This window comes from Momordica charantia, assembly GCF_013281855.1.
Source record: "Momordica charantia cultivar OHB3-1 chromosome 11 unlocalized genomic scaffold, Mcharantia_2.0 BLBB01000011.1, whole genome shotgun sequence".
In the NCBI taxonomy this organism is placed as follows: domain Eukaryota; kingdom Viridiplantae; phylum Streptophyta; class Magnoliopsida; order Cucurbitales; family Cucurbitaceae; genus Momordica; species Momordica charantia.
This window is the reverse complement of record NW_028275159.1, coordinates 8,672,579-8,686,886: the sequence shown is the minus strand read 5'-3', so window position 1 is coordinate 8,686,886 and position 14,308 is coordinate 8,672,579. Positions and strand designations below refer to the sequence as shown.

General features: G+C 33.4%; 2 protein-coding genes across 3 annotated transcripts; one reads left to right on the top strand and one right to left on the bottom strand.

Moving 5' to 3' along the window:
• Positions 1-6,214: 6,214 nt before the first annotated feature.
• LOC111010390 (ATPase, V0 complex, subunit E) lies at positions 6,215-9,909 on the top strand. Its single transcript, XM_022283774.2, has 4 exons — positions 6,215-6,366; positions 6,476-6,622; positions 8,599-8,646; positions 9,565-9,909. Exons 2-4 carry the CDS (start codon positions 6,525-6,527, stop codon positions 9,629-9,631), a joined length of 213 nt encoding a protein of 70 aa, XP_022139466.1. The 5' UTR covers positions 6,215-6,366; positions 6,476-6,524; the 3' UTR covers positions 9,632-9,909.
• A 1,048-nt stretch (positions 9,910-10,957) lies between these two features.
• On the bottom strand, positions 10,958-13,503 carry LOC111010389 (syntaxin-51). Of its 2 annotated transcripts, XM_088120344.1 has the most exons (7): positions 13,227-13,503; positions 12,625-12,846; positions 12,149-12,354; positions 11,966-12,066; positions 11,803-11,847; positions 11,459-11,502; positions 11,140-11,351 (listed from the first exon to the last, which is right to left on the bottom strand). In XM_088120344.1, the coding sequence occupies exons 2-6, from the start codon at positions 12,840-12,842 to the stop codon at positions 11,476-11,478; spliced, it is 597 nt and encodes a 198-aa protein (XP_087976470.1). In that variant the 5' UTR covers positions 12,843-12,846; positions 13,227-13,503; the 3' UTR covers positions 11,140-11,351; positions 11,459-11,475. The 2 variants fall into 2 exon arrangements, with proteins under 2 accessions (XP_022139465.1, XP_087976470.1); XM_022283773.2 differs by lacking the exon at positions 11,459-11,502 and having other exon boundaries at positions 10,958-11,351; positions 13,227-13,502.
• Between the last annotated feature and the right edge of the window lie 805 nt (positions 13,504-14,308).

Genomic DNA, 14,308 nt, shown 5'->3' with positions numbered 1-14,308 from the left:
TTATATTTAATATACAACTCTTCATACGAGCACGTTTATTTTGTAAATGACACGATTTGATATGTTATTTAACAAAAGACATAAATTTATATAAAAAATATGTGACGGTCAGAAATATTCTATAAATATATGGTTCTTTTCAGTTTTGAAATTATGGAAAAATCTCCCATCAAACGTCTCCTTCTCTTTTCTCTATATGATTGATTAAAATACTAAGAGTTCATTATTGAGTCCTGCATTTAGAATGCTGCATTCACAAGTTGGTAATCTGTCTTATCTTAGATGACGATTGTTCGTGATACTTTGAATACTTTAGATGGAAAACAAAATTGTTTTAAGAAAACAATGTTAACGGTTGGGTTTGAATTACCTAATTTTGTGTTCCCTAGAAACCTACCAATAAGGCGATCCAAACACCAACAAGAAAGTCTTGATGCAATAAAAATAGACAAACAGCAAAAGAAACACCACAACCCTCGTAAACAAGACACGACGACATAACTTACAAGCATACCTTATCAATAGTCATGAGCTAGATCAAACTCTATTTCACCAAGTAGTGACACAAACATAAACATTACTTTGAACAAGATGTAAAATAATCAGAGTCGAACGAGAAACACTCTCACGTATTTTGGAATTGAAATTACACTCTCTAAATATGAGAAACAGAGGTGCCCAAACAATCCTCGTACTCTACGTCTTGGCGAACGACCTCTGTTAACAACTCCAGCTTTGTGTTCCATAGGCAAATATCATCCTAAGTTAGATCGAACTAATTGGGTCAAAGTCTCATGGGATGCCAAAACTTGTTGTGTGGTTTAATTAACACGCCCATGAATTTACTCTAAATGTCACAAATAATTAATAAAAGAAGACAAAAGTAGTTTTATATTACGTTATGCACAATTAATGTTGCCTTTTTTGTGTGAATATTTTGATAGTTGTGTTTGTTTTATTAACTTGACCCAAGTGTATTATAATTACTTTTAATTTCATTGTTAAACTATTTTAATTAGGTTGCTCAACTTTAGATCATACGTATATTTAGTTCACTATTAACACCATTAATGACCTCCACCTTCTCAAATTCCTCTTCAATTCCAAATCATAGGATAATTATTTGTGTATTAGAGAGGAAGAAAATCTCATGGACATCCCAAAGGGGTGAAAAATCAAAGTAAACACAAAGATCATAGAGGTTGAGGCCTCACGAGAGGATGAAATTTCACGTCTTTGGAGTTGATGTGGGGAGATTTTTTCTTTTAATCCGTGAGTGTCCTAGCTAGTTTACACGTATCTCGATTAATTTCATGGAACAACCGCCTGATTCTACAACATCTAACGTCGGAAAACACATGAGAATTAATTCTTGAGGTAGGTGGCTATAATTAAAAAAAACTGTACTTTGACGTGTTTTTCTCTCAATAGTTGAGTGGGCAAGCATGTCATCTTCTTACATAGTCAACAAACTTCAATATCTATCTCCTATTTTTTCTCTTTCAATTTTTCTCTCTCCGCGATGTATATATTTTTTATTTCCTCTCTCCTCCAATTTCTTATTTTTCCTTTTTCCCTCTTCTATGAGGCCTCGCTAATTTTATTTCTATTTTTTTTTAAATTATTTTTATTTTTCAAAATTAAAAGTAATTCTCTTGTCCATTTTTGTTGAATTTTGTGAAAACCATAGCTAAGTTTTATTTGTGGCAGGACATAAGAAATAGTATTGAAGAGATACCGTAGAAAAGATACAATATATGATTTTAAAATAGATATAGTAAATTTTTTAAAAATGTCTAGCGAAAATTTGAATTAAAATATGTAGTTAGAGATAAGATGAGGAGGGAGAAGAAGAGAGGGGAAGAGACAAAATTGGAGATATTAAAAGTTAATAAATAAATAACATTTTGTCTACATTTTATTGTGCCACGTAGGTAATGTAAATCTTGGTTGTTTGGACAGGGTCAATTGGGAGTGGTGCTTTCAGGATTCAACAATAGAGGAAAGATGCCAAATTATGATCATAGCATGGCTAAGTTTGGGAAGCTAGAAATGGAATTATTTTCAAAGGGGATAACGACCCAGATGTTCAGATACATATCAGAATTCATTAGAACAGCAGTCTCAACAAAATAATCACTCTTCGAGAAAAGAAATCAGAGGTATCCTAGATTAACACTGACGCAGCTTGGCAAGCGGGGAGAGGAGTCGGTGGCCTAGGATCGTGAAGGCTGGATGTGAAGTTATTAGAGAAGACAAAGACATTACCTATCTTGAGCTATTGGCAATCTGCAAGTGGATAGAAGTAGCTAGCAAGTACAATCTACCCAGATTTATTCATCTAGAAACTGATTCTTTGGAGGCTGTCTAGTTAATTCGAGGCCAGAGACAAAATCTCACATAAATTTATTGGTTGACAGATGATATTCAACATTGTAGGAATGACAGCATTTGGAATCGGTGAACCACACCAAACGATCGAGAAGGAAACATTGTCGCCTATGGTATAGCACGCAAGACAATGATGGAAAATTTGGTGGGAGAGTGGTTTCTCAATTTCCCTTGATGGTTATTCAAATTAGTTCAAAATCAACTTCATTAATATTTGTTGTTTTCTTTTATTTCTCAAAAAAAAAAAAAGAATATTCTTTATTTGTCGAAGGGAGCATATCAGCGACATATATCTCCAATCAAGAGATTATAAGTTTGATCTATCGTCCACATGTTTTATATATATATATATATATATATATATATTTATTTACTTGAAAATCCCACGCTAGGAGTACCAAAGTCATAGTAACTTTATAAATCTCAATAAAATGCCAACACAATCCCTATTGATTAATAAAAATTATAATTTAATATTTTATAGGATCTCAAAGATAAGTTAAATAGACCAATAAAATTGTGTGCTTAGCCAAAATCTTAAAGGGACATTTGTGACATGAATTCGATATCTTACTTAAGTCTAGGAATATTGTTAAGCCTAAGGTTTAGATTTAAGAAGTCTGGATTTAAAAAGTTGTGAATTTGTCCAACAAACTTCAGACTTTGACGAATGAACACACCAGTCACGCAAACATGTTTTGACATCTTAATCCAAATCCATCGAAATCCCAAATCGTCACCTCATATAACACCCCATTTAATATTTTGAATCACTAAACAATATATGGTATTGATGCAAAAATCTGCCCAACTACCGTGGAGTGACCTCTGTTGAGCCCTAGCTACTTGTTTCAGAGTGAGAGGGGTAATGAAGGTCTCTCTAGCGAGCTGAAGTATAGTCAGCTTGAGGGGGAAGACCTCTTGGGTGAGCTGATGCGGAGCAAGCTAGAGGAGGAAGACCTGCAAAAACAGGTAGAGCACTCTGACGTTCAAGTTAGTCTGAGTTCGAGCTGGGTAGATTAGCTTTAGACAGAAATTGTATACCTTAGTGGGTTTAGTGAAGGTGTATTTATAGGGGTTTAAGGAGTAGTTATCCATCTCATTGGGGTATTTCACTATTTTGGGGTCAAGTGACCTGCTATGGACCATCGGTTCGTGTTGGTCTCTGGATTCATCCCTGCCTTGGAGCATGATACCTGGAAGGTTCTCATTCACGTATAAGTAATCGGGTCCGGCCTCTGAGGTCGACCTATGATCCTTAGAGAAGAGTTCGGCCTGGGACACAGTTTACCCTCCAATATTGAACTGTTGATGAAACCGCATGATGTCAAAGCTTGTTCCTTAGGAGCTCGGCTGTGGATAAGCGTAGGAGCTCTTCTGTAAATGAGTTTAGGAGCTCTTATGTGAATGAGCTTAAGAGCTTTTTTTAGATGAGTTTAGGAGCTCGGCGGTAGAAGAGCTTAGGAGCTCGGCCGTGAATAATGAGCTTATGAGCTCTTCCTTAAATGATGTTAAGAGCTCTTTCGTAGATGGACTTAAGGAGCTCTTCCTAGATAAACTTAGGATATTTCCGTAGATGAGCTTAGGAGCTCTTTCGTAGATGAGCTTGGAGCTTGGCCGTACATGATCTCACCATGTTGTAGGTCATATTTTTGCCCCTAACATATGGTTTCCAAAGATTTTAGGGACTTTTTTATCACTAAACAATATTCAAACTTGATCACGAGGTTCTTGGTCTGACTTTAACTTCAATAGAAAAAGTCAACTATTCACAAGTTTCTGCAACCAAATTTTTTTCTATTCATTTTTGGTTTGGGAAAAACCCTAGAGCTTGACGATTTTGTGTTTTGGTTCAACAACGAAAATTCGAATCTCTAATCTTAATTTTATCTCGCTTCAACATTATTTTTTATCTTGAAGAACCAGGAGGGGTGTTTCACTTATTTAATTTGAATAACCAAAACAATAATTATTATACAAGTCAATATCATCTTCATCAACTTTGTTAAATCCAATCTTTGACCCTAGTTTCACCTCCAATTAGTATACCTTTTGTAATAGGGTAATTTAAAAAATTTGTTTGATAACGTTTCCATTTCTTGTTTCTATTTATGAATCTGTAATTCTACCGCTGAGCTAAGCTCCACTTATCAATAAGATTTGAGGAATATATATTATGGAATATTGTTAGGTAACGATCCTAATCTAATTTTGGGCATATTTCCATACAAAAGCTAATTAATGTGCTATTAATACAAAATTCATATGTTGAACTCTTTTAGCTTAGACATTTCTAATTAAAATTAAATTAGGATAATTAAAATAAAATTTTGCAATATATCATAATGAAATCACGACAACCTAATTTGTTCAATTTTTTAATTAGACGAATGATAATTAATATAGAATATAATTGGATTTTATTTTTATGTTATTTTACAATAATATGGATACAATACAAGAGAGGCAATAGAAAAATGTAAAATGATTAGAAAATTAGTAGTGGATCCAATGCAATAAAGGAAAAATAAACAATTCTTCAAAATAAAAAAAGGAAAAATAAATTTTCTCAAAAAAAAAAAAGGAAAAATAAATAAATAGGTTGGAGGATTTTTTTTCCCCCTCCTTATGGAATGAGATTCTCCCATTTTCAAGAGTCAAGAGAATGATTCCTGTATTTTGAAGTGGGCCATGTACTCTTGATTCCATTATTGTGATTCTTTTTTTCCTTTTGAATTACATAATAAAAAAATAATAAATAATAAATTAATTAAATTACAATTTTAATTTAGGAACGAATTGTGCTCTTAAAAAAAATGTCTAATAAAATTTTGAAATTCTAATTTTATATCTAACAAAACAAATCCTGGTAAGTTTAATGCTTAATATATCTTCTATCATATTTGACATTTTATAAAATTTACAAATCTATTAGACACAAAATTAATAAGGCGTAATCTTTCAATTTTAGATTTGTAGAATTTAAAAAATGTTGGATGTGACATAAACTTATTAGACACAAAATTAAATGTCCAAAGACATATTAGATATTCTTTAAACTTTACTCTTAACTCAGTAATTGACACATATCTTTAATCAAGAATTTATGAGTTGAAATCTTCCCTTCAAAGATTTTTTTTTACACTAAAAATAGAAAAACAAAAAGATACTTTTTTAACTTTAGAAATTTATTAGAAAAAAAATTAAAAGTTCAAATACTTTTTAGGCTTTTTAAAATTTCGATAGTTTTTAGACACAATTTTTAAGATTTAAAGACTAAAACAGTAATTTAACGAAGAAAAAAATTACAAAACAAATAAGAGACTTAGCTATACTTCTTTTGGTACAATTTCCCTTTTTGTTCCCTTACTTCTTTTCTACTAAATAAAAAACATGTATGTTAATATTGTACTAATATATAATTGATGAACTACGTACCATCTGCATTTAAAAAAAACTACCTACAAGTCTTTTTTTTAAGTAAAACTACCCATCATTTACTTTATCAGTCACATATCAATTTAAGTAGATCTTGAAAAATCAACAATTTCTACCGAGCATTTATCTTTTTCTTAGGTACTTTCGAATTTTTATTGATTGGAACTTCCAACTATCTTGATAGAGATTTGATATCTTTATTTCCGTCCAAGCACCACTAATTAAGATATTTATGACCTTCTTTACAAGTCAAAGGTTACTTGAAACCTCAATCTCCAAATTTGTATTTTTAACGTTGTATTGTAAAATAATAATAATAGTAATAAGTAAAGGAAAGAAAACGACATGTCGCGAAAAAATGAAGTTGGGCCGCTGGGCTTAGAAGTACAGCCCAATTCGATTCGGCCCAGTTTCTAACATGACCCGACCCGATTTTTTCTCATCTGCAGATTCCGACTAATTTCAGATCTATTTTCTTCGCCTTTGCAGATTTCCGAAATGCTTTATGATTCCCACAATTCTTCCTCCTGTTTCTTGGTAACCAAACGCGTGATCTTTTTTTCCATTTCTTCTTCAAATTGTTCTGTTTTAGGTTTCATTCAATTCAAATTTAATCTTAATTTGCGTATTCTTGTTTTGATTGCAGAGATTTTGATCTTTTTTATTGCGCGGTCGAGGTCGAACCGGAATTAACAATGGGATTCTTGGTGACGACCCTGATTTTCGCCGTGATTGGAGTCATCGCATGTTTTTGCATCACAATTTGCTGTCGCAGAGGGGCTTCAACGAATTTGTAAGCTTCCTTGTTCTTTATCGGATTTTGTTCTATTTTCCATACGTGTTGGTTGTGGATCAAGAGGAAATTTAGCTGCTACATCATCTAACTCGGTTATGAAGTATACGTTTTTGCTGATAACTATGTTCGATTTCCTTATACTAGGCAACTGACTGAGTTTTGTTGATCATGATTATTAGATTGTACAGTAGCTAATGTGTTATTGATTTAAAATCCTTGTGTTGTAAAATTCTGGACTTTGAATTATTCTAGGACACTCATATATGATTCTGTATATCTTATGATTGCCATCTTTTCAACAATGGACTGCTTTATGGTACGATTAAGATTATAAAGTGGGTTTCTAGGATTTAAGATATCAACGCTTACCCAAACTACTAGGTTGCATAAAGAAAGTCCTATGAAAGAATGGTACTGGAGAAACTACGTGGGATATTGGCTTTTTGGTGAAAGCTATGCGGGAAATTTGGTTAGAATGAGATTATTTTTTGGGATATTCAAAAGGGTGTTCTATAGATTTAAGATAATGTTCTATAGACATTCAAAAGGGTATCTGGCGGGAGATAAACAAGAATTTTTAGGGGAGTGGAGAGATCTGTGGATTATGTGTGAGACCTCATTAAATTTAACACTTCTCGGGGTTCGGTCACTAAGGCTTTTTGTAATTATCAATTAGGTATCATTCTTTTGGATTGAAGCCCGTTTCTTTAGGGGTTTCCGGTTGCTGGGCAGTTTTTGTATGGCCTCTTTTTGTTGTATTTATTCATTTATCTCAATGAAAGCGCAGTTTCTTATAAAAAAAAATATTTAAGATAATCTAGTTTCTGTAGCTTCTTTATGGAGCTCATGCTAAGTACTCTCTTCCCACTATTACTCCCAGTTGATGGGTGCTTTTATAACTTCTTTTGGAGTAGCCCGGTAGCCGGTAGGCGGTCCCTATATCTTTCATTTATCAATAACATTTTGTCTCTTATCCAAAAAAATAGAAGGGAAAGAAAAGAAAAATTCCTTGTGCTGCAATGGCTGTCTGATCATCTATTTTGTACATTGTATTGGCTCTGTTTCTCTCAAAAGAAATAATAATTCCATGGCCTTGGGTTAGGCAAGAATGTTTTTAAATTATGTGTACCTTAGAAAAAAGTTATGTTTTATAATTTAAATCCTTATCTTAAACAGGTCATATAGCATTTTATGCACTTAGAAGTTGTTCGATTGATTTAATTTGGAGAGCCTAGATTCTCTTCTTCCTACATGGCACGATGCCCATCCCTCTTTCTATTCTAGATCTGTTAAGCTGCACGCATCTGTTTCTTGGCCACTTGAGGTTTGCATCATCAAAAGATGAGAGAGGGAAGAAAAAGGGTGTTTGCATCTCACAAGCCATAGTTGGTTACCAACTTGGCTTTGCACATTCAACAATCACTAGATCCATATCAACAGTTACCATATATATTTGTAAATTACACGTGCCTCTGCCAAATTTAAGTATTCGCTCTGCTTCTACCTTACTTGTGAATTACTGATTGTTTCTCTAGCCTCTTTCCATAGTTTCTTGTCTTCTTAGCTACATTGCTACTCACTCTTGAAGCAATGTTTAAATCAGACATTAAAAGTCTCTTATTAGACACGATCTTTATGTATCTTATGAAGATGACTGTTATAGCTGTTTAATTTTGGTTCCATTCTCCTTACTCTCAAAAGTGTCATATATGGGGTAGTCTCTGAAACTTCATTTGTAGAGTTTATGTTACATCTGCTTGCTTCATCAGGCATTTGATGCTTCAAAATAAAAATTATGTAAGACTATCAATCACTCATCTGATTTTTGTGGGATCTTAATACTTGTTTCAAGACTTCATTGAACAATTGAAGTAGCTGACCATTACTCCCTTAGCATGTGCACAATTTGTGAAAATATACGCATGACTTTTCTTCACATGAGTGCAATCGGTAATTGTTATTCTTCAATGCAGGTTCCACCTTACTCTGATAATTACTGCAACAATATGCTGCTGGATGATGTAAGTTTACGTTTGTCTTGAATCTGATACCCACTAATTTCTGCCATTCTGTAAAAATAGCTTGTTATGTCAGAGTTCTTAGTGTAATGTTTTACAAACTCAAGTTACAGTCTAATCAACAAAATTTTGCTCGCATGAAGCCCAGAGGCTCTTATAAGATGTTGCTTGAGTGAATTAAGGTGTTTGTACAGCTGCAATAATATATCAGTAGATTGAGAAACACATCAGAACCTACAATAGAATACGTTGCTTCGTGTAAATATACCATGAAAATGTCATAAAAAAGTTTAAAGGCTTTACTATTGATATCTACAAATAAAGAGCATAAAAAGTAAGGGACAAATAAAGAGCATAAGAAGTAAGGGAAAAATCTTAGATTATAATGCCCACAAAATATATACTAGTTAGGACTTCTCCAAACAGAAAAATATATCAACCCCCAACTCTCCCTCAAGAAGGTTAATGGATATTCTTTTACGTCAACTTGAGAACATGGAACAATCAACCCAGTGGTTAGAAAGAACATGTGTTATTTGGTTACTTTTTGATACTACGGGTGTATAAGTAACTATATTATCCAACTTTTTCGTTTATTGATTTCAATGTATTTGATTAGAACATGTTGGATTAGGTTGTGTGAAATATTAATTAATGGCTTATTGACAACGGACCTTCATATTCTTCTGTAATGAAATCTTCACTTCAACACATATTAATAACAAACTGGCACTTTCAAATTTTAGCCTGACACGTGTTATTGAATCTATCTATGTATAGAATTACTTTTTGTCAAGAATATCTATTAGAAACTTGAAGATGATTCATCATTGCGATTTTCTATATATATTCTTGAACTCGACACTAGATATATACGATATAAACTGACTACCAATTTTATTGGACATTTTCTGAATGTAGGTGGGCAATTGTATATCTTGCACAAATGAAGCCACTTATCGTTCCAATTCTGAACGACTCGGAGTGAAGTTTATTTTGGAAACTCTTGCTAATATGAATCTAAATCATCATGGGTTGCTGCTGATCAACCCTCAGATTGTTATATTTTTCAGATTCCATGTATCTATGCTGCATTTTCAGGTTGAATCTGTGCAATTCATAATTGGAAGATGATGACCTTCGGTCGGGTTCTGTATTTTGTGTTTCCTGCGTGTTGATTAATTACTTTCCGTCAAATTTTTGGGAAGATCAACTGTTATTTCTTTCGGATACTTAGTTATTTAATACTGATCTCCATTTGTGAAATTGATCCTTTCTATGGCTGGCTGTTTGGGCCATCTTTCAGATCTTTTTCTGCTTGATCATTGTTCCATTATTGTTAAAATTTGTTGATAAAGTGATGCTTTGACTTTGAAATATATATTTTTAATCAAGTTTGTGATTGCATTCCATATGTAATTCAATGAGATGGAGATGTCTACCAATAGAATTGAAATATTTCTCCTTTGTATGGCTCTAACTCGATCTAAATGAACTCTCTGTGCTAATAATTAGTATTTGAAATATAGTCTTTAAATTTGTAAATTAGAAAAATAATATCAAGGTTTAAATACCATTTCAGTCTTATACTTACAATTTTCATCATTGTCTTTTTTTTTTTTATTACGAGAAGTCGGAGCTTTGCTCCCTTATACCCAGGATTTTTTTTATAAAAGGGAGTCAAAACTTTGCTTCCTTATATCCAAGGACACCCGCGCCCGCTCTATGGCCTTCATCTCTTTATTTTCATTTTTATCTCATTTCATTCGACCACAATCTTAGCATCACTTCACTTACAAAATTTTTTGACACATCATAAAATTGTATTAAAGAGTTTTCATTATATATAAAATAGACTAAATTTATGTTAAAAAATTTTGCAAATGTATCAAAAAAAATTGCATATAATAATAAAAATAATATTTTTTTTTCTTAAAGTATAGAGACTAGAACGAACCTGGACTAAAATGAACAAAAGTTAAAAAATCAAAATAGACTTTAAGGAAGTATAAGGATCAAAATGAATCTAAGAGTTAAAATAATAATTTAAACAAAATTAATATCCACTATTAATATTCATGAGGATTGAAAAGAAATTGCAAGAAATCCCATTCTAACAAATTGGTCAAAATAAAATTTCTTTTTAATGGCATAGATTATGGATATAAGTTTAAGATTTAAGACAAATGAGAGAAAATTCAACAAGTTCCACTGCACAAGAGTTATAAGATCTCAAGTCATCTTTTGATTTTTTGGAGTCAGAACAACGACCAATATTATGAAAATTAGCTTCAATCATGAAATATGTTGCCCAGAACACAAATTTAAACTTCAATTAAATCTCAAATCATTCATATTTTGTAGTAAGGAGAGTGGGGAAAGAGGGAGTTGGCAATCACAATAGTTGCTTAAAACTGAAAATATACACGTCCAAAATCGCCTCAATCTCATGAACTCCACTCCACAGCAAGTGGTAGAAAGGGAAAAGAAGAACGATTTCACAAAGAAAAACAACATAAATCATACTCTTCAATCACAAGGTTATGTTTAGCCAATTCACACCAAGACACAGTGAATTACAAATACTTGATGAGTAGCCATACGGCAGCGATAAGAATGACAATCGCGACAACTGATAAAAGCATGCACATGCAGGTGCAACCGCCCTTGGTCCGCTTGTTCAATATTGTCAGCCTCTTCTGCACTCGCTGTTTTAATCGAATGCACAAGTTAATCTATTAATACGATCAAGAAAGGGAAACAAAACAAACAGATTCACAGACTTGAATGCATGATATGATGCCATTGTCGTTACCTTTTTTCTTAGCAAGCTCATTCTTGATCCTGATTACAATTCAACTACAAGCACAAGATTACTATTGGAGGATTGGGATTTTATCAAGGGAGCAGACCTCCTCCCCACTTTGAGGGGGGCAGTCCAGTTTGAACAATCTTCTTGACACAAAGATAATAATGATAATCTAGACTGTCCAGGAAGTTTGAACAGTTGAGTTTTCCAAATAACTAGATCCTCACCAGAAATATATTCTGTTTTTCCCCACGGACCTCTCACAGTTTCAGACAGAACAAATACATGTACAAGCCAAAACAGTCAAAGATGAAACTCAAAAGAAAAGAATTAGAACAAGAGATTTGTACCCGCAATCGAGAATCTGTAACATCGACGTGTTCATCCAAATCATCCTGCACCATTGAAAAGAGGAAAGATAAACCACTTGAAAACAAGAAGGAATTGCAAGAATAAAAAATTAAGGAGAGTTTGTGATTGAATAAGTCTACAAATGATGATAAGTAGGCGTACAATAAGTCTGGTGTGAAGGTCAAGTTCTTCATTGACAGCCAATGCAATATGTTTTGTGCTAATGACAGTCTCTTCCAGCTTCTCAAGGCCTTCATCTTGCTCTGCTCCAAATATCATATATTCACATTAACAGAGATTGACAACGGTAAAAATTTTCAAACGAGTTAAAACAAATAAACCTGCCTCTCATAATTTGTCGTTGAAAACCAACTAGGCCATGGTTGTCCAGTCCTGTTGATCTGCTCATGACATCAGCTGGTTTTATTTCTGGGCCAAGTAAGCTATCGCGGTTGGCAAAGTTTGACATGTTCAAAGCTGAAGCCATCTGATTAGTTTTTGATCTCAAATTTGCAAGCATGTCCTTGCGGCGATTCATCTCTTTCTCTGATCTGCAAGCCACGAGAAGCAGATAAATATATATAATATACAGAGCACACAAATGGCCAAGTCCCACCAAAATTATCAAAGTAAATGCAGAGTTAGTTAAGCACACCACATCCACAGAAATATGTTTCAGCACATTTCTTATCGAAAGAAAAAATTTCCAACTTAAATTATATGGAATTATCCTACATACAGAAGGAATAGCCATGCTGATAGTCCCCTCCCTGTCTATTTGGAAACGGTGGAAAAGGGAAACTAGATGTAACATGACTTACATTGGTTGCTTTCCTTGAAGCTTGGGTAACTGAGTCTGTAAGGTATCAAGTCTGGTACCCAATATCGTGATCTTCCTGCGTATAGCTGAGGCATGGCGCTGCGATTCCGGTCCGGATGCAGCAAGGGAACTTCTCTCAGAAATCATGCTGTTGACATCTTCAGAGAGTTTCAAAGCTTCATTGTATTCCTTCGTCCATGATTCCAAAGTATAAGCCATTGGCCTTCAAACCCAAAAACCACAGAATTCAAGAAAATCAGTTGTTTGTTAACATCAAACGCCCCAACTAGTTCATCCGCAGAATCGAAAGAAAATCCCCAGAAAACAAACAGAAACGAGCAGAAGAAAAAAACTAGATAAAGCTGATCCATGTAGAGCTAAACCCTTTTAATAATCTAGAATCACCCACAAATTGGTAAATTGAAGGATCAAACATTCCCATCGACTCATAATCCGAAGACAAACAAAAAAAATACATAATTGAGGGAAAATCCTTGGAATCAACCCCTGAAATCAACAGATACAACGGAACAAACCACCAAATACACCGAAAAGTGCCGTGAAGAAAGGCAAATTATAAAGGCAATAGGAAATTGAATTTACCCGTTCGGAAATCGGAATTGACGTACGGAGAAGATGAGAATTCAACGGACGGCCGGCTACGGCTAGTTGTATGGGGAGCGGGTACCGGCAAAGAATTTATGGAATATCGAGGGAAGACGGCACACGTCCGCCACCGCCGGCGACGAATACTTCGTTCCGATTAAAGCGCCGATCAATTGGAATCGGAAATCAGAACGTCGGAAAATTTTCTCTGCACAGCCAACAATTATACCCTAAAAGGGAAGAAAATAAAAATCGAAAGGGAAAATAAAAAAGGTGTTCCTGAGATTATTGGAACCTAACACAACAAGGTAACCGTGGGTCCCACGTCCACGTGTAATCATCACTATTATTTTAAAAAGATTTATTATTCAAATTTAAATAATTTTTCATATACTTTTATTTTTCACCCACGTAATCTTAGCTCAGCATTTAAAACAATGTAATATTAAAGGACTTGAGGCATTTTTTAAACAAATTTTTGCAATAACTATTGGATTTATGAAATTTAATTTGTGTTACAATTTACATCTCTTCTAAATTAAAAAAAAATATATTATATCAACTAAACCATCAAATTATACAAAATTCAACCAAACTTTTAGTTGGAAATATGGATTGGAACGAATTGTTGAACTTTAAAATAGTTATAAATATAATTTTAAATTTGTGACGTGATATTTAATAATTGGTTAAAATTTATCATTCAACATTTTTAATGACACTACTTGAACAAACATCCGTTAATTTTTTGAACGAAAAAATTGACATTGCATAATCTAATTAAGTATAAAAATAGAGAAAATGTAAAAGAAGCTATAGTTTCAAAAAGAGTTACTATGACAAAATTAGGTAGACTATGGAAAATAAGATTTTTAGGGCACAATTGGAAAGTTAATGTCACGTCGTTCAAGATTCGACCACATCAACTTTTGACTCAAAATACTAGTAGACGTTTGCTCAAATGACATTTTTGAAACAACCCATAAATCGAACTCAACCTCCTTCCAATCTATTAATTTCTTCAAGCAGGGGTTCTAGAGCCAATGACCAATTCTATTGCATAAGCTAAAAAAGCGATA

Bases quoted from the DNA above. Each gene is read 5' to 3' on its own strand.
- LOC111010390 (XM_022283774.2), top strand. From the start codon at position 6,525: ATGGGATTCTTGGTGACGACCCTGATTTTCGCCGTGATTGGAGTCATC. The intron at 6,623-8,598 runs GTAAGCTTCCTT...TCTTCAATGCAG, and splicing joins AGAGGGGCTTCAACGAATTT to GTTCCACCTTACTCTGATAA. The intron at 8,647-9,564 runs GTAAGTTTACGT...TTCTGAATGTAG, and splicing joins ACAATATGCTGCTGGATGAT to GTGGGCAATTGTATATCTTG.
- LOC111010389 (XM_022283773.2), bottom strand. From the start codon at position 12,842: ATGGCTTATACTTTGGAATCATGGACGAAGGAATACAATGAAGCTTTG. The intron at 12,067-12,148 runs GCAGGTTTATTT...TATTTGGAGCAG, and splicing joins TCAACGACAAATTATGAGAG to AGCAAGATGAAGGCCTTGAG. The intron at 11,848-11,965 runs GTACGCCTACTT...TCAATGGTGCAG, and splicing joins ACCTTCACACCAGACTTATT to GATGATTTGGATGAACACGT.